Source organism: Oryctolagus cuniculus, chromosome 12, assembly GCF_964237555.1.
Source record: "Oryctolagus cuniculus chromosome 12, mOryCun1.1, whole genome shotgun sequence".
Taxonomy (NCBI): domain Eukaryota; kingdom Metazoa; phylum Chordata; class Mammalia; order Lagomorpha; family Leporidae; genus Oryctolagus; species Oryctolagus cuniculus.
Window position 1 is genome coordinate 80,030,842 of NC_091443.1, and position 20,519 is coordinate 80,051,360.

A 20,519-nucleotide genomic window follows, 5' to 3' on the forward strand; every position below is an offset into this window, starting at 1 on the left:
TGTGGCATAAAGCCGCCGCCTGCAGTGCCAGCATCCCATATGGGCGCCGGTTCAACTGCTCCACTTCCATTCCAGCTCTGTGCTATGTCCTGGGAAAGCAGTAGAAGATGGCCCAAGTCCTTGGGCCCCTACACCCAAATGGGAGACCCGGAAGAAGCTCCTGGCTCATGCTTCGGATCGGTGCAGCTCCAGCGGATAGAAGACCTCTCTCTCTGCCTCTCCTTCTCTCTCTGTGTAACTCTGACTTTCAAATAAGTAAATATGTCTTTAAAAAAAAATCAGAAGTAAAACACAAATTATTGAGATTTAATTGTAAAGTCTGCTTGTTTGTTTTAAATACATACTTTGTGAAAGTCCCATTAAAATAAATCAAACGAAACCAGGAAAGACAACTCATTCTTCTGATACAGAGAATGAAATGCCAAGTTGGAAAGTTCTTTTTTTAAAAGGAAAAAACGATCAATCAATCAACTGCAGCTGATTCATTCAAAAGATAGAAAATGAGAGCCTTTAAAAAAAAACAGATTCATTGAAATACTTGATGCTAAAATGAGTAAAACGGATTCTGTAGAATTTTCTTGAGCAACCAGTTTATATCATATGAGACATTAGTGACAAAGCAATGATTGTGTTTTCATTTCTAATTCTTAAAACATTAAAATCTCTTCTTTTGGAACGCTAAAACTGAAAGGGCACTTATTACTGATAAGATTCAAAATCTAGTTAGAGATACTTTTGCTGTGTACTTTGTGAAGTTTCTTTTTAGACCTTTTCTCTTTATTTTTTCCTTCTGAGCAATATTCCTCTTGGAATTCTCACAGAGTATTTTTATGTATTCTATGAAATGCAGTTGGCTGTGGCAGACACATTTGTTGCTGTTGGTGGGGAGGGCAGGGCTCTAGGATATGTGAGTAGTAGCAAACAACTGTTTAACATTTAAGGAGAAATACTTCTTTGAATATGTGTCTGTGAATAAACCTTTCTCTCCAGCCAAGTCCCAACTTCAGAAATGAAGCCAAGTCAGATCATTTGTTACATAGTAGAGCCCCTCACAAAATGGAGCACAATAAATACTTACTGTGTTCAATCTTGGATCGTATATGATAGTAGTGGTGGTGATAACAAGACCCACAAAAATTATTGGCTGTAATTTGAATGCTTAATAGGTGCTGGGTACCATACTAAGTATTTATATACCCTGTTTTGCTTAATCCTCGAAAAAACCCTGTAAGGTTGGCATTATTATCCCCACATTACTGATGAGGAACTAGGGTTTAAAAGGTTAAGTAACTTGAGCTCAGAAAGATTAAGTAGCTTGCCCTAGGGATCACAGAACTGGTCAGGGTAAAGCCCATATGCACTGGAACCCTGATCTGACTGGCTTCAGACTGCACTTAGTTACTACTCTTGCAGGATGTTCCTAAGAATCCAACAGTTATCCTACTTTTTTTGAACTTGTTCTTACATGATTAAAACTACCTATTTAGACAAAAAAAAGTATTATTCTATATTATTAAATGTGAATGGCTCCCAGGGTACTTGATTGGGTTTCCATATTCAGTCTGCTGGTTGTGGATGAATCCGGTAACAGATATTTCATGTTTAAGAGGACAGATAGTATTTGAACTTTCAATATGAGGCAACTTTTAAAAATATAACCTGCATTTTGGAGATTTTTATTCACTTGAAGGTCATCTGTTTATTTTATTTGGGGGAAAACTTCCCATAAAGAAACCTTGACACATTAGGCAAGCAAGAATTTCATGTTTTCAGTGGCCCTTCAAGCCCATTTTCAAGTCCTTGAATATTTTCCTGTATTGTAAGTAGCAAACCAGGAAGGCAGTTGAGGAGTGGCAGGGGGACTCCAAATTCACTGTGAGTGGAAACCAGGGAAGACATGTTTCAGGTCGTTAGTGGGTGGGCTTTGGTTGTCATGGAAACTTAGCTCTGTCATCCTGTGTTGTTACTAGGCAAGAGCAACCAGGTCATTCCATAAATCATTTCTGTCATAGCTGACGGTGATGCATTCCATCTGCTCCATCACTGCATGCCATAGTCTGCACTCTTCAAATCCCTTCCTTCAATCCATCTGCTACCCTACCCCCAAACCGGACATCTCTTCAAGCACATTCTTTCTCTGACTTGCATTACAGATTCACATTCACTTTCATATATGTTTAGTGCTCTCGCAGTGTACTGAAAAACAAAAACATTGCCTTGTCTGGGGATAGGAAGAATTAGAAGAGATGAAGAAGAAACTTAATGATTACATTTGAGAGTCTGACATGCATATCAAAATTTTGTGTTAGGTATTACAGATCTTCAGAAATGGTAATCATGACTGTGTTGAAATTTTAAAGTTCCTCAGAATGTGACATTTTTAATATACCCTCTAGTTTTACATAGAGAACCTCTATGCTGTTGGCATTAAAAGTTATTTCTGGTTCCCCAGTTGTCTGATATATGTCCTCAAAGGTCTTTTCATGAATGAAACTTCAGAGGGTACAACCTTTGTTCTTCAGTTTAGGTATTAAAAGAGCATGCAGAACAGTATGTGATTAAACATGTAAGGCCATATAATGCATTTGCAAAGGTTCCTTTATTTTAGGTTTAAGCCTGGATAATTGTGGTCTTAATCTCAGGATAGCAAGAAAGAGAATTGTACATGAAAGTATTTACACAAAGTTCCCAAAGCCCTGTGGATTATGCATTAGTTTAGATAATAAACTAGGGTAGATAGAAGGAGAGGAAAAATCTGTGTATTCGTGCCATTTCTAATGTGTTTCCCTGAACATTTGCCAGACAATAACCCTTTAAGATTGTGCCCATGGAGAGTTATATAGAGGAAGAAACATCTGGTTTATTTCAGTGCCTAATACCATATCAAAACACTTGGTCTTTAATTTAGAGGAGATCAAACAAGAAGACTGTTTAACTTTGTTGATTATATCAGACTTCTTTGTGATAATTTATGTTTTGATTTCTACCTCAGAGCAAGGGGAAAGAGTGTGTGTGTGTGTGCGCGTGCGTGTGTGTGTGTGTGTGTGTGTGTGTTTTAATCTGGATAGTTAAATGGTCAATAGTTTCTAACAAAAGAAAAATAAAATTCTGGGAAGTTGACGTTTAAAAGTAATTCATAAAATAAGTTTCTTTGTTCCTTAGACTCAATAACATTAGCATAATAAAGATTAACTGAAATGTGCACTGCAGTGTTTAAAAAATTGGGCTCACAGTTCCAGGGTTGGGCCTGGGAGCTCTCCATTGTGTGTTTATTGTCTGAGGCCCTTTTCATTAGCCTCTGGCTTATTGGCACCCTGCTGATTGGAATGGACCGTGACTGATAGGAGGAGGAGCCTCATTTGTTGCAGTAAAATGAGGCATATTACCATGTAAGCCTGGCAGAAGGTATTGGGAGTTATTCATCATTAGTCATTTAACAGTAAGAGCGCCATGGACTGCATGCAGAATGAGTTCTTACTTTTTGTTTATGCTTTATATTCTAAATCATTCCCACTCCCATTTTTTAAGTGACTGACTTTCTTCCCTTCAAAAAACATCAATGTAGGAGTTCTTTAAGGCCAGAAAATATAAAAAGAAAATATATTCTTGATTTAGAATGCTCTTTGCCGAATAAAACCCTGTATTTAGAATTTCTTAAAGTAGCCCAGCTTCATGGTATAAGTGTAATCTGTTTGTGATTTAATAATAGAATACATCTGCAGAAAGTTTAGTTGATGGTCTGTGATCCAAACAGGTATGTTATCATGCTTTTAAAATGTATTGTTTTTTTTTTCCCCACACACACATTCATTTTATGAAAGTAAAAGGGATAAGAGAAAGTCCTGTAACTTGTCAGGCCGTCTATAAGTTCAGGAAAAGTATGCTTAACAATTGTCTGTCATCATCTTAATGGTCAAGCTAGAACAAGCAAATGTGATGGTGGGAGTGAGAAAAATGATTTTTATCGAACAAATTGAGAAGCTACTTGTGTCTGTTGGTGACAGGATTAAATTCAGGGCTCCTGGCTTGGCCATGACCCAGTGCCTGTTGTTGTGGGCCTTTGGAAAGTGAGCCATTTCATGGAAAATCTCTTTTTCACTCTGCCTTTCACATAAATAAATAAATCTTAAATGAAGAAAAGATAAGACAGATATACAAATAATGAAAATGTCCAACATAGAATAAATTAAGAAGCTAAAGAGAAGCTCAAGGTATTCTAAGAGTATAAGGGAGTTGAAAATGACATAAAAGGGAGGTGACATTTGAGCTAAGCTTTGATGTGGTATAGAATTTCATTGGGGGAGAAGTTAAGAAATAGACATTCTGAAAGGAGAAGGAGCTGTGTTCAGAAAATGCCTGGTAACAACCTGGTTTTCTATGTAGCCGCCTCTCAGAAGAAAATGCACTGTTCATCCTGACATGGGTATTTCAGTCTGCATGGTAAAAGTTCTACATCTACTGCAAAATAATAAACTGGCTGATTTATAAAAAAAAAGAAAAGAAAAGAAAAGAAAATGCAAAAAAGGAACTTTTATTTGAACAATAGGATACATTAATTTTAAATAGATTATAACATAGGAAGATATTTTTGTGACCAGATTATGGAAGACATCAAATGTCATTCTGTTTTATTTAGTAGGCAAAAGATTGAACTGTGTTCTAGGACAATAGCTCTCAGGCAGTGATGAATGGGATGAAAGGAAAAGTAACTAGTAATGTGAAGAGTTAAGTAGACCAGCCATAAGTGCTGGACCATGAAAGGTTTAAAGTAGTGTCATGGCAGTGAGAACAATGTGTGCCTGTCCTAGAATTGTGAATATGGGTGTCTGCAGAGGGAAAGGGGGAGGAGAGGAAGAAAAGGGGAGAGAATGCATGAGAATGATTTTGCTAACTGAGGTGGAAGAGAAAATTGGGAAAGATAGGGACATACTGAACTTGAGATGAAAGAAGAGCCTGTCCAGATGGATAAGTCTGGCAACCCAGTGTGATAATAGAGATGTCATGTTGGGAGTCATTCACCAGGATGGAATAGTTGATACTTTGTGGAGAGCAGTATTGCCAACAGATAAAGCACAGGTAAATAGAAAAGAAACCTGAAACCAGAGCTGTGGGACATCTACGTTAAAGGAACTGGAAGAGATAGAATATAGGTAAATACATCCAAGGACTGAAAGAATCACTTAAATGGAAATTCCTAGCAAGGATGGTGTGTTTCTTATTGGAAGTAGAGTTGCATGAACCTGAAACTACAGTAGTAAATAAGAAAATGTCTTTTCTGGAGCTTGCTTGTACTAAGGGGAAGGGTGTGCTTGACAGATAGTAAACCAATGGTTAAGAACATAATTAGGGGGCAGCACTGTGGCATAGCAGGGAAAGCCACCACCTGCAGTGCTGCCTACAGTGCCTGCGTCCCAGATGGGTGCCAGTCCTGGCTGCTCCACTTCCAATCCAGCTCTCTGCTCCGGCCTGGAAAAGCAGTACAAGATGGCCTAAGCCATTGGGCCCCTGCACCCACGTGGGAGACCTGGAAGAAGTTCCTGGCTCCTGGCTTCGGATCAGCACAGCTCTGGCCATTGTGGCCAGTTGGGGAGTGAACCAGTGGATGGAAGACCTCTCTCCCTTTCTCTCTGTCTGCCTCTCCTCTATCTGTGTAACTCCGACTTTCAAATAAATATTGGTTCACTCTGGGTCTTCTTCCGGATATCCCACGCAAGCGCAGGGGCCCAAGGACTTGGCCATCCTCTACTGTTTTCCCAGGCATAACAGAGAGCTGGAATGGAAGTGGAGCAGCTGGGGCTGGAACCGGTGCACATATGGGATGCCAGCATTGCAGGCTATGGCTTTACTGGCATGCCACAGTGCCATCCCCTTGAATTTTTTAAAAGGTAACAACATTTAAGACCAGCAGTGATTTTATACTTCCTCCCTGTTATTAAGTTCTCCCAGAGTCTTGTGAACTCTTTTCCATAGCTTTTCTTTTCCAAAATGGCTTTCCAGTTTGAGTATATAACTTCTAGATCTGGCTGTTTGAGGAAATTGGGGTTAATTATAATTGTTTATAATTACAATTTACTAACATCATAGAAATTAGTATGTTTTATTTGAATTACATCCATCCATTTGTAGTCAAAGGGAAGTAGAATTCGGGCTGCTTGCAATTTTGAGTAAGTGTTACCTTTTTAAAAAAGAAATTCCTTGCATTTGTTAATTTTCACTTACAGAATTTTGTTTTACATTAATTTGTCTCAGTATATGACCTTTTCAGATATTGAAAAAACATCATTATGTTTCCTTTAAAAAGCTGAGACCCTTTATATGACATAATTTGGGCCTCCTTAAATTCTTCAGAGCACTAAGCTGATGCAGAGTCAGATTCTATTTGATAACTCTTTTTTTACTCAAGTAGTTTTTCTTCTTAAAATATTTGACAAGAACCAGCGTTGTGGTACAGCAGGTTAAACTGCCTGCGGTGCTGCCATCCCAACTGCCCACTTCCGATTTCACTCCCTGCTAATGTGCTTGGGAAAGCATCGTATGGCCCAAGTGCTTGGGCACCTGCAACATAGAAGACCCGATGAAGCTCCTAGCTCCTAGTTTTGGTCTGGCCCAGCCCTGGCTGATGTGGCCATTTGGGAATGAACCAGTGGATGAAGGATTCTTTCTGTCTCTCTGTCTCTCTGTCTCTATTTCTCTTTCTCTCTCTCTCTCTCTCTCTCTCTCTCTCTCTGTGTGTGTGTGTGTGTGTGTGTGTGTGTCTCCCTCTCTAACTCTTCCTTTCAAATAAATAAGTAAATCTTTTTTCAAAGGTCTGGATAAAAAAAAAGTATTTGACCACTGTTTATCCATATAAGTTGATTGCTGTGCCTCAGTTAAGTGCTGAGTGGTGAAAGTTATTTATTATGCTGTTATTAAAATATGAAAGTCCCAGAAGACACTTCCTAGGGGCCCTTGGTTCCTGAAGTAAGGAGACTTCTAAAATATTTACTGGTTAATTTGGTAAGCTTATTTTTGGCACTGAAGTACCTATGAAGTATTGCCACACAACTTTCAGCCAGAGTACTAACACATATGTATCCAGATGTTACCTCCAAGTAGACTTTTTGGGAAATGAAGTTCACAGATAATTTGGGAAAGACTTTTTGAAACACTTTAGAGTTTTTTCAGTTTCTTCAAGGATGACAGAGTATACTTTGAGAATAAATGTAATTTTTTATAACACACTCAAGTCATTTGGAGCTAAAATTGACAAATACATGGTTCAACAAAACTTTTTAAATGGGAGGTAAGGGACAACTATCAAAATCTTTTGTTTCATAGCTTCAAACTGTTTATTAAAAACATTTCAAAATGTAAGTTAAATGTTTTTCTGAGGGCTTGTTTTTAAAGAATACCACTTAATCTAGGTGGTATATCCTAGACTAGACTACTTAAGTATCAGGTTTGTTAACTTTGTATTCACTTTTTCTTTCTCTGGTTAACAATCAGAAACTTATTTTCTACTGGTGTATTTAAAAAATTACCTATTTAATTCCTTTCTTATTAGAATATACATGGTACATTTTAGTCCTGGTTTTAAAACTGAGGTTTTTGTGGCCTTTGTGTAAATATCAGTCCTACAATTGATGATTTAAAAAGAGTCTTAGATTATAAAAATAATTCCGTGTAATTGGATTTGTATTTTTGCTGTTGTCACATACTGACACATATTTGTCTCTTGTTTCCTGGTCAGATTTATTCTCCTGACCATACCAGCAGTAGTTTCCCATCAAACCCATCAACACCAGTTGGATCACCTTCACCTCTCACAGGTAGGCTTTTGTTTTGTCAAACAACTTAATAATGTGTGCAGCTACTTGAAATATTTTATTGAGATACAATAAAAATTCAAGAAAAAATATCAGATTTTGACTTCAAGAAACTATGTATGGGGGCTGGCACTGTGGCAAGAAGGTTAAGCCTCCATCTGAATGCTGGCATCCCATATGGATACCAGTTCTGCTCCTAGCTGCTCCACTTTTTACTAGCTCCCTGGTAATGTGCCCTGGGAAAGCAGCATAAGATTGCTCAAATGCTTGGATCCCTGCACCCAGGTGGAATACCTGGGTGAAGCTCCTGGCTCCTGGCTTCTACCTCCTGGCTTTGGCCTGGTCCAGTTCCCGGCCATTGAGGCCACTTGGGGAGTGAACCAGCAGATGGAATATTTCTCTCTGTGTCTCTGCCTTTCAAATAAATAAATAAATCTTTTTTTAAAATGTAGGTAGAACCTTCCTTTTGCCTTCATTTTGGAGAAAACTGCAATATTTATTAGCTTTGAGTTACTTATTTGTATCTTAACTGATTTTTAGAATAGTTTGTCAGAATTTCTAAGAATAGTACTTAAAACAGTATAAAAATAAAGCTAGGAGGATCAGGCATTTTGTCTTAAGTCACTGCTTGGGAGGCCTGCATCCTATTTCAGAGTTCCTGTGATAAATTTCAGCTCCTACTTTTTTTTTTTTTTTTTTTTTTTTTTTTATGATTTACTGACTTATTTGAAAGAGTTAGGCGGGGTATCTTCCATCTGCCAGTTCACTCCCCAGATGGCCACAACAGCTAGGGCTAGACCAAGCCAAAGCCAGAAGCAAGGAGCCATGAGCCTTTTCCGGGTCTCCCACATGGATGCAGGGGCCCAAGGATTTTTGGGCCATCTTTTTCTGCTTTCCCAGGCACTTTATCAAGGAGCTGGGTTGGAAAGTGGAGCCGCTGGGATTTGAACTGGCACCTATATGGGATGCTAGCATTGCAGGTGACAGCTTTACCTGCTATGCCACAAAGCCAGCCCTTCCTGCACTTTTGATCCAGTTTCCTGCTAATGCACTTGGGAGGCAGCAGATGATAGGCTAAGTACTTGGATCCCTGCCATCCATTTCAGAAACCCTGATGGAGATCCAGGCTACTGGTTTCAGGCTGGCTCAGCCCCAGCTGTTGTGGGCATTTGGGAAGTGTTCCAGCAGATGGAACAATGTGTCTGTCTCTCTCTCTGTCTCTGTCTCTCTGCCTTTCAGATAGATAGGTAGGTAAGTAGGTAGATCAACACACAGACAATAAGGTATAAAGATAAAATATGGAAAAGGAGCTAAATCACATAATTTTGCATAGAAAAACAAAAATAACCTATTTAGAAGTAATTGTAACTTCTGTTTCCCTTGTTCTCCACACTTACTATGTACCACGTATGAGATCAGTGTTTCTGCTAGTCTGTCTTAATATTTGGGTCCACTGAGTTCTTATTTCATATAGTTATATGAGGATGAAATAATTTTTTCCCTAAGGAAAAGAACTCTATAAATGTACATGAATATTGTTAGTGGAAATAAACAAGTAAGTGGTTCAGGTTTCCTGTAGTTTTTCCTGATATTTTTCACATTGGTTTTTAACATATTCTAAATGCTGTGTTATGGTATGGATTTATTGAGACATAATTGTTACTGTGAAAATGTTTCAACTTACCAGGAATAGATATAATTACATGAAAATGTTTAATGCCTGTTTATCAATAATTTTAAAACCTGAAAAAATAGTTTTCTAAGCAATAGTTGAAGAAAAACCTTGCTGAAGAAAAAACTGTTTTGAAGAAGACATAAGGCAACTGGATAAAATTACTGTATACCTCCAACAACTAGTTGACCTCAGAAATGTTTTACTGATCAAGTCAGTAGTTAAGTTTGTATAGTTTTCTTTCTTGTTTTTGTTTTTCAGCCTTTTTGCATTGTTCAGGCTTTCTAAAAATCAAGGCTTTGAGGTGCCACAGACCTTGATGTTACCTGTGCTTTGTGTACTAGCCTGGTTAACTCTGCAAGAAGCATTCCCTTTTGGAGATGATGAACTATTGGCAGCTGCTTTCAACTATTAGCAGGTTCTGCCACTTTCTCAGACACCATGGCTTCAGCTGTCTAGTAAAAGTTGAACAGCTGTTCCCCACATAGACAAGACTATGAAAGACCCATTGACTTAAAGTTGTTGTTGAACAGAACTGAAATTACAGGAAGAATGATGTAAATTTAGCCCTACTCACCCTCTTGGCACAGTTTCACTGAAATGCAGTGTTATCATTTTTGCCACAGCCTTTTCACTTTCTCATCTGAGATATTGGTATTATTATGCATTCCCACTGCCTTTCCTCCTCTGCCTCATAAGATGGCTGCCACAGTGTCCTTTAGTTTCTGTTAACATCCAGCAGGAAGCTATAGCAGAGCTCCACATCTGTGAAGGGACATCAATCAGTGAAATGGAGAAGTAGACTTAGACATTTCTTCTTCCATTTTTATTTGGTATTTAAGGGGTAACATTCCTTTATTTAGCTGATTAATGAAAATCTGGACTATTCATTTGTGTAATGAAGGTGTTAATAGACTTCCTTTTCAACTCAGCAGTCATAATCAAAGAGAAATACTTTCACACAGTCCTGCTGAAACAGCAAATCAAACAATGATTTTATGTAGGTGCATCGCTCCTTTCTCATAGTGCTTCCTTCTTATTTTCATATCCCCTAAACATGAGCACACACATGCATGTGCCAGCTCCATGACATGGCAGAGATGGAAAGAGAGGAAGAAGAAAGGGAAGCACTTTGCAATAAAGTATTCACAATCTGAGTGAAAAAGAAAAGGAGCAAACCAAAGCTCCTATACAATATGTGGGAATCATTTTGGAACTTAGGTGACAATGCCTAGTTATCCAGAATAAAGTTCCCTACCCACTGTGTGCTGTCTGCACTTGCCCTGTTCTTTGTTGCCTGAGCATCAGACTTCATAGGTGCAGAGCCTCTAAGGCAGTCATCCTTGTTAAATCCCCATTATTTTCTTGAGAAGGTTTCAGGCAAGAAGCATACATTTGTTTGTTTTTTGACAGGCAGAGTGGACAGTGAGAGAGAGAGACAGAAAGGAAGGTCTTCCTTTGCCATTGGTTCACCCTCCAATGGCCGCCGCGGCTGGCGCACTGCGCTGATCCAATGGCAGGAGCCAGGTACTTATCCTGGTCTCCCATGGGGTGCAGGGCCCAAGGACTTGAGCCATCCTCCACTGCACTCCCTGGCCACAGCAGAGAGCTGGCCTGGAAGAGGGGCAACCGGGACAGAATCCGGCACCCCGACTGGGACTAGAACCCAGTGTGCCGGCGCTGCAAGGCAGAGGATTAGCCTATTGAGCCGCGGCACCGGCCCAAGAAGCATACATTAGTAACTAGAGAGTACTTACTAAGAAGCTTCTGAAATACTGTATCAGTTAGGATGCTTTCCTCTGAGAGGCATAGAAGCTGTTATCTTAGCTAGCTGGAGGAAAGGGAAGATCTGCTACCTTGTGTACACAAAACCCACAGCAGGCAAGGTCTGGTCACTCTTTGCAGTTGTTGAGACTAGTAGCAAAACAGCAGTTCAGGGTACCACATGCAGGTATAACAGTGTCCAATAGAAGAAAAAGGACCACCTCTTCTTTGTTTTGTGTGTGTGTGTGTGTGTGTGTGTTTTTAAGATTTATTTATTTATTTGAGAGAGAGAGTTATAGAGGGAGAGACAAAAAGGTCTTCCATCTGCTGATTCACTCCCCAAATGGCTGCATTGGCTAGAGCTGAGCCAATTCGAAACCAGGAGCCAGGAGCTTCTTTCAGGTCTCCCATGTGGGTACATGGGACCAAGCACTTGGGTCATCTTCCAGTGCTTTCCCAGGCCGTAAGCAGAGAGCTGGATTAGAAAAGGAGTAGTGGACATGAACCCGGCGCCCAAATGGAATGCCGGTACTTACAGGCAGAGGCTTAGCCCACTACACCACAGTGCCAGCCCTATTCCTTGTTTTTTTAGGAAGCTTTTTTGAAGTTGCATCAGCAGGTTTCTCCTATGTCTCATTGGGCAGTATGGGTCCTAACACCATTGAATGCAACAGAATGGGACCACCATGTTTGTCTTTGGCATCAGGATTTATCCCAAAAGCTAAGAATAGAGTTACTCTGACCTGGTCCATAGTAGGAAAGGATAGATCTATCCCCAGTCCTCTTGTGAACAGATAAGGCTGTAACAACAAGGAACAAGGGAGGAATGCCCATGTCCTGCTACAATTGTCATTTAGGAAAAGACAACATTTCTGTTAAGAAATGTGTTTACTAAGGATGCTTGGAAGGCAGACAAGTTAAACCCTCCTTTGCCTTTCTTTATTTCCTTCTGAAATGTAAGTGAATCAAAGCTCAGTAATTACAGTACTCTGTATCAGTACTTTGAGCATTCATGGTAAAAATAAAGGGAAGAGACAAACAGAAATCTTAAGTTGGCCTACTTTAATAAGTTGAGGTTTATTTTTGTCCTCTGTCAGTTTTCCTGGTGTTAGATCAAGTACCTGACTTCAGTGAGTTTTCAGTTGAGAAAATGGAAGGTGAACACATTGAAAATAGAGCTGTCAGAATGTGTTTTAAGCTAGTGGTCAGGATAGGTTTCCTGAAGAGTAGGATTTTAAAAGGTAAGGAAGGGGGCCGGTGCTGTGGTGCAGTGGGTTAAAGCCCTGGCCTTGGGCATCCCATATGGGCACTGGTTCTAGTCCCGGCTGCTCCTTTTCCGATCCAACTCTGTGCTATGGCCTGGGAAAGCAGTAGAAGATGGCCCAAGTCTTTGGGCCTCTGCACCTACATGGGGGACCCAGAAGAAGCTCCTGGTTCCTGATTTTGGATCGGCTCAGCTCTGGCTGTTGGAGCCATTTAGGGAATGAACCAGTAGGTGGAAGACTTCTCTTTCTCTCTGTCTCTGTCTCTGTCTGTATCTCTGTCTTTCAAATAAATAAAAATAAATCTTTAAAAAAATAAAGAAAGAAAGGAGCTTTTAGGGCATAAAGGGAAGAACATAACAAAGACTCAGGTATTAAGAAAGCGCATGACCTGCTTTTCCATAGAAACGCTATGATGGAAGCATCGGCTGGGGCCATGTTTAGAAAGCAAAGAATTCAATGCTGTATTAAAGATTGGAATTAGCCAACCTCTTCCAAGCATGGGGGAATCTCGTGGAAGTTTTTTTAGTGTAAGATTTCAAAGAGAAACAAAAATAGGACAGCAAAATATGTAGTAAATTGTCCTAAGAATTCTGTCAGCCACGCAAAATATTCTGTAAGTTTATCAGCCAATTTTATTAGGTGAAATACTAGGTCCTACTCAGAGTGAGAGCAAATCAAAAATACTTGGGTCAATTTTAGATTTAATGATCAAAGCCACTCCAAATTTTCTAGTTAAATGATTAAGTTTTTTATCCTAGCCGTCCAGCAACGTTATTTGCTGGAAATGTTCAATAAATTTTATTATCAGGTAAGTTAATTGATGTCCTTCTTGAATAAGAGTTAACTTCTTAGGGTGGCCAGTGAAAAGTCCAATGTAATTATAGAAATTATTTCCTAGACAGAATAGTTAAACTTCTGCTTATCTGTTATAAAGAACAACCCTCTATAAATGTCTACCACCAGACAGATTTCCAGCCTTTGCACTTTAGTAAAGAAACACAAAAATAACCTGAGGTGTTGAAACATAAAACTTACATTAATTTTCCATGTGTATTAAGTAATTTATGATCATCTTCCTATCACAGACTGATCTCCCAAGGGGATTGGAAAAGCAGGAAAAAATTACAAATAATTAAGAGAAAGTAATTTTTTGTTAGAGTCTTTTTTTTAAAGATTTGTTTATTTGTTTAAAAGAGTTACAGGGAGAGAGAGGGAGAGACCAAGAGATTTTCCACCTGCTGATTCACTGCCCAGATGACCACAAAAGTCAGGGCTAGGCCAGGCTAAAGTCAGGAGCTTCTTCCAATTCTCCCATGTGGGTGACAGGGGCCCAAGTACTTGGGCCATCTTCTGCTACTTTTCCCAGGCGTGTTAGCAAGGAGCTAGATCAGAAGTGGAACAGCCGGGACTCAAACTGGCGCCAATATGGGATGCCAGCACCACAGGCTGCATCTTTACCCACTATGACACAATGTTGGCCCTGTTTAAAAGTCTTTAAAAATAAATTATGATTAACTTATAATTTGTAATTCTACATCAGTGCTTAGAAAGAAGTAATACACTGAAATCGGTGGTAAATATTGGCTAATTATTTTATATGAATTCCTCATATAGCCAGGTAGTGAATTTTGCTAAATTCTACCTATTCGTTGTAAAATTAGTACACAAGCTTTTGTTTCAGTGAACAGTTTTATATTGTCCATGATTTGTTTATGTAATTCATTTATGATTGCATATTTATGTCTAGCAGAAAGCCTTTAAAGGTTCTCAACATAATTTGTTTATGACTTGCTTTTAAGCAAAAAATATGTTAGCTGATATGCAAGTTAAATTTTTTCTTAAAATTTTAGTGTTGGAAATGTATCTGTATAATCAATAGTATATGTTTATATATTATTAATTGTGAAATATATATGTAGAGCTAATTGTGAAATCTTATCATTAAGAATCTGTGTATCCAACTTTTTAATTTGTGAAATGTATGAGATTGACAGAAATACAGCCAATAATTAATTGGTTTTGTTCAGCTAAAATTAGCTGTATCAGGTACAGATTAACTTGAGTTTTTCTGAGATCACAAATTAAGTTGTAGTATGACATTATCATTAGCTACCTAAATATGGTAAAATTTTTCCCTGCAACTCAAGCTCTATCAGAATATGGTTTAAACTTCACTTAACCATTAAGTGAGACAAATTAAGTAAATCTTGAACTTCCAAGCATCAGATTTCCAATGTAATTCGGGCTGTGACTGAAGCTTTAATTAAGAATAGCAAACAGTAATCCATATTAATTGATAGTCCTTAATACTTTTTGTATAACTCACTTTCATATGCACAATCATGAAATAGGAATGATTTTTAATTGGTTTAATTGAAGGTAGAGTGACAGAGGGAGAGACAGAAACAGAGAGACCTCCTATCCGCTGGTTAACTCCCCAAATACCGCAGAAGCTGGGGTTGGGCCAGGCCAGAACCCAGAGCCTTGACTTCCATCCAGCTCTCCCATAAGGGCAGCAGGGACCCAAGTACTTGAGCCATTATCTGGTACCTTCCCAGGCACATTAACAGGAAGCTGGATCAGAAGATGAATAGCTAGGACCCTCTGATGTGGGGTGTATATGATGTTAGCAATGATTTAACCTGATGTTCCACAATGCCTGCCTTTTGTCTTTTTCTTTTTTAAAGGTATTTTGGCTATACCATTAAAACATGGAATTCTCTCCAACATATGAATGAATTCTTTCTTTTATAAAAAAGATTTATTTACTTAAGAGTTAAAGACAGAGGAAGAGACAGAGAGTGAGTTCTTCCATCTGGTGGTTCGTTCCCCAAATGTCTGCAATGGCCATAGCTGATCCTATCTGAAGCCAGGAGCCAGCAGATTCTTCTGGGTCTCCCACGTGGGTGCAGGGGCCCAAGCATTTGGGCCATCTTCCACTGCTTTCTTGGGCCATAATCAGGGAGCCGAATCAGAAGTGGAGCAGTCAGGATGCAAACCAGCACCCATATGGGATGTTGGCACTGTAGGCAGAGGCTTAACCTACTATGCCACAGCTCTATACCCTGAATGAATAAGTTTTTCTGTGTTTATTCTTTTTTCTCTGAATTCGTATCCTTTTTCTATCTGCATTTTTATTGTATTTTTATCAGTCAAATAATAATATTTAAAGAAAGTTTTTGTAGTGATGTTTTCAAAATTAAATCATCATTTTGGTATAAATGATGTTGGCAGAATTTGTAGCAGATGATCCCAAATGCATTTGTAGTCATTTGAAATTGTTTCCTCAGTGCATTACTAAAGACAGTTTATTATTGTTACCCTTTAATAATAAAGCAATTTGAGCTTGTAAATTAAGTATCATAAGTATATTCACACTCTTTAATTCAGAAGTGCTACTTATCTTTTTTTTTTTTTTTTTTTTTTTTGACAGGCAGAGTGGACAGTGAGAGAGAGAGAGAGAGAGACAGAGAGAAAGGTCCTCCCCTCTGCCGTTGGTTCACCCTCCAATGGCCGCTGCGGCTGGCGCACTGTGGCCAGGGCACCGTGCCAATCCAATGGCAGGAGCCAGGTACTTATCCTGGTCTCCCATGGGGTGCAGGGCCCAAGTACCTGGGCCATCCTCCACTGCACTCCCTGGCCACAGCAGAGAGCTGGCCTGGAAGAGGGGCAGCCGGGACAGAATCCAGCGCCCTGACTGGGACTAGAACCCAGTGTGCTGGCACCGCAGGCGGAGGATTAGCCTAGTGAGCCGCGGCACCAGCCACTACTTATCTTGAAGACATACTCCCACCAAAGAAAATTTAAAAATCTGGGCCAGTGTGTATAGCACACTGGTAGTGTAGCAGATTAAGCTGCCGCCTGTGATGCTGGCATCCTATATGGGCACTGGTTTGAATTTCAGCCACTCTACTTCCAGTGCAGCTCCCTACTAATGTACCTGGGAAAACAGCAGAATTTGTCCCAAGTATTTGGGCCAGTGCCATCCACATTGGAGACCTAGATGAAGCTCCTGGCTCCCAACTTCAGCCTGGCCCAGCCTTGGCTGTTGAGGCCATCTGGGGAGTGAACTAGTGATGGAGAATGTCTCTCTCTGTGTCTCTCATCCTTTCAAATGAAGTAATCAATTAAAAAAATTTAAATGTCACAATAGTGCATATACCGCTATTTATAACAGTCAATTGCTGGTATCCAAATGTCCAGCAATGAAATGTAATGTGTAGTTAAGCAAAATGGGTATAGAGAACTGGATGACTATTAATATAATCATTGATAGCATTATCAAAGACTGCATAGAAACATGGCAGGAAGGGGGAAAATGTGTTGTGTACTAGAGTACATTTTCTTAAGATATGTATTCATTTGGACATTCTAAAGAATATACAAACATGAAAGTAGTTATATTTTAAAGTTTGTTTTTCTCTGATTTTTCAGCTGCCTACATTGCTGTATTAATAATTAAAGAGGGCTTTTCTATGTGTTGGGCTCATAAGTAACCAATACCATACTGAAGGCTAAACAAAAATCTTCATGCAAATTTGTTTATAGTTACTGTTCCTTCAGAACTTTATCAAGATTACTTAGTGTGTGGGTGCTTTTGGTTTTTAACAGGTACCAGTCAGTGGCCCAGACCTGGAGGGCAAGCTCCTTCATCTCCAAGCTATGAAAATTCACTCCACTCCCTGGTAAGAGCCTCTTTCAGGTCATTGCAGGCCACACAGGATTTTATGATAGTGTGGAGTTCTTTTCTCTCTCTCCTACCCCTTCTCTCTCTCTTTCTCTCTCTCTGCCTCCCCTCCCCCCTTCTTTTTCTTCTTTTTTTGTAGATCTCATGTAACAATGAAGAAACAGTAGGATAGCATTACACATGAATTCTTTGCTAACAAATGGCCTGATTTAGTTGAAAAATACAAGACACATTGAGTATGGCTTTTGCCATTTGTTCTTTGGGACATCAGGCTTCTGATGTCTGGACAGCTGGTGTTAAAATAGTGTTATGAGATTTTTGTTTCTTTGACAAATCCAGGGCTTAATTTTTCTCTAGAGTTTCAAACATACGAGAAAACTTTGAGGGAAAAAGAAACAAAGGAAGGCAACAAAATCAAGTCCAGCAATGCAAAATAGTTGTGTTTTGTTTTACTCTTCATTATAATACTGTGTATAATTTATCACATGTCCATTAAAAAATTTAAGTATCAGTTATTTTTGTCATGACAGTGTTATTTGCCATATTTTCTTATTGAAAAAAGAATAATTATGCCAGTTATACAAGCAGAATGTTATCAAGGCTGTAGAATTATCAAACCTCCTAGATACTCAAGTGTGAAGAATTTGTAATGTTAACTACTGTTGCTTTTGTACACTTACATTTCTAACCCAGAATTACAAAGTATATTAAAAACAAAATAAGGATGATTTGATGGAATTCTGAATCATACTGTTGTTCATGTTGCAAGTAGAAATGTTCTTTTTCTGTGACTAACAGAACATTTTAAATTTAAAGAGTTTTCTTCTCATGTATTTTGCAAGCAAATATAAGCAAACTGTGTGCTATTTAGATGCTAACCTCGTAACCTCCATGTTAAACCCTAGCCTTCTTGTACCTTAATGCAAGTAGATCTCGCAGGTCTCCGCGTTAACTTTACTAACATGTTATGCTGATGTGCACAACAGCTATTTCCTCATCTCTTTTGGAGTTAATCTTAACCTGTGCTTTGCCTCCTGTTCTGTCTTGACTTTGCCAGAAAAATCGAGTTGAGCAGCAACTTCACGAGCATTTGCAAGATGCAATGTCCTTCTTAAAGGATGTCTGTGAGGTACTATTTCTTTTAGATGGTGCCTTTTTTGTGTTTCAGTTAATTATACTTCCCATTATCTATTTAAAATCTTCAAGCCATACAGACTCCAAGTCTTTTAAAATCCAGCAATTGACCATTTCCGTTTTTAATAACTGTATGTAAGACAGACTTTTGTCTCTTATGTTATTGAGAGTGAGTCTTTTTAAAAGAGCTCTACTGGCATGTGCTTTTGGTTTTTAAAATTCTAATAAGTTTCTGTTTGGGGCATGTGTGTATCCACAGGAAGACTATCATTTCTTCATTTTTGTCAAAGAATATATCTGGGTGTGTTTACCATTTAAGATAGGTAGCTTTATTCAGTTAAAGTTAGAACTTAAACTTGATGGATTTGAGGATCCTTCCCCGAATTGCCATCATTTAAAGATTAATTTAAAATACAGATTATTGTTTTTTAAAATAAATTATAATTGAATATCAACACAGTAGCCTTCATCTTTTGTGAAGCTAAAAAAGAAAAGATCCACATAGTAAATTGGGAAATTCATCTTATGAAACAAGGATTTATTTCTGAAGGTTTGAAAGTTTAGCATAGTTTTATCTTTTCTGTTGATTTCTGGTGCAGGTACTTGCTTTTGAAGCTATTTGATATTACATTTTACTTGCTGTTTTCTGTAGATCCCAAAGTAGGAAGTATAGTGGTTTAATGAATGTAACATATACCAGCAGTAACTTCCATATTTATTCCAATCCTTAACAGCAGTCTCGAATGGAGGATCGTTTAGACAGGCTGGATGATGCTATCCACGTGCTGCGGAACCATGCTGTGGGACCTTCCACCAGTTTGCCCGCTGGTCACAGTGATATACACAGTTTATTGGGACCATCCCATAATGCACCAATTGGAAACCTCAATTCAAACTATGGAGGATCAAGCCTTGTTACAAGCAGTCGATCAGCCTCAATGGTAAAATAATGTTCATGTTTTTTGTAATGATGACAAAAACCTATTGTCTTAAATAATTTTTCACAAAATTTTCGTGGCAAAGGGTCTTTCACTTTGAAAGGAAGGTAAAGAGTGGTTTATAAGAATGTCCATTACTGTCCTGTGCAGGGTCATTGCTGAGTTTTGGCCTATTAAATACTACTATGACCATGTGCAAAAAGCAGAAACTTTCTACAGAGATCATTTTAGCTTAAACTTGGATTTTTTTCCTGCTGTGTAGTAATCGGCATGATAGTTTTTGCCTTGAATTAGAGACTGGAACTCTGAATAGCAAAAGTAGTAAAGCAAGAATACATTTCAAGGATCCCGGTATAAAAAAAGTTGTTTATAATTTGGAACCAGCCTTCGGTTAGCTTCAGAAAGAATGTGAAACTCCAATTTGTATAAGTCCAAATTTAAGCTTTATTCCTAAATGAAACAAAAAATGGGGGACAAGTTTTAAGATTGACTGTAAAAATCAAAGAAAGGAAACAATTTTAGATTAATCCCCAAAGAAAATAATTCGGTCCATCTTTTTAAAAACATGGTAATTCTTAGGGAAATAAATGGAGACTTTTACAGCCATTGACATCGAAAATTCTGTGCTTATTTTTTATCCAAATTGTCTTTTAAAGAATGAGGTTCTGATTGAGCCTGCTTTGTTTAACTGATACCATGTGTATACATGTTTATGGCATGCTGTGAAATATTCTCCTATGAAACAGATTTCTAGCTGTCAGCCATGTGATCAAGGCTAACTCTCACCTATCATCAGAATAATTAGGTGCCCCAAATGCTAAAGGCTTGTGTTCTGTAAAAGAGGATTGGTTCCAGATTTTCACAGTCACATGTCAGCCAGCAATTTATATTCAGTTTGGAGTCTCCAAAGTAAACATCAAACAAAGCTGCCTGGTCTCTAAGAAAAGTATTTTCCAACAACATGGGTGATATTTCATGCCTACATATCTTTAACAACCAGAATTTTTTTTTTTTTTTTTTTTTTTTTTTTTTTTTTTTTTGACAGGCAGAATGGACAGAGAGAGAGACAGAGAGAAAGGTCTTCCTTTGCCGTTGGTTCACCCTCCAATGGCCGCCGTGGCCGGCGCGCTGCGGCCAGCGCACCGCGCTGATCCGATGGCAGGAGCCAGGATCCAGGTGCTTTTCCTGGTCTCCCATGGGGTGCAGGGCCCAAGCACCTGGGCCATCCTCCACTGCACTCCCTGGCCACAGCAG

General features: G+C 38.8%; 1 protein-coding gene across 12 annotated transcripts in view; it reads left to right on the forward strand.

Annotated features, from left to right (window-relative positions):
- The window catches only part of TCF12 (transcription factor 12), a 402,065-nt gene that overhangs the window by 344,403 nt on the left and 37,143 nt on the right, over positions 1 to 20,519 (forward strand). For 5 of the 12 annotated variants that reach the window (XM_070054251.1, XM_051821977.2, XM_051821978.2 and 2 more), the window contains 3 exons: positions 7,730 to 7,808; positions 17,118 to 17,191; positions 19,062 to 19,268. In XM_070054251.1, coding sequence (XP_069910352.1) covers positions 7,730 to 7,808; positions 17,118 to 17,191; positions 19,062 to 19,268 — 360 coding nt within the window. Of the gene's footprint in view, positions 1 to 7,729; positions 7,809 to 17,117; positions 17,192 to 18,250; positions 18,323 to 19,061; positions 19,269 to 20,519 lie in introns of all 12 variants that reach the window. The other 7 variants (XM_070054250.1, XM_051821974.2, XM_051821976.2 and 4 more) reach the window with 3 other exon arrangements.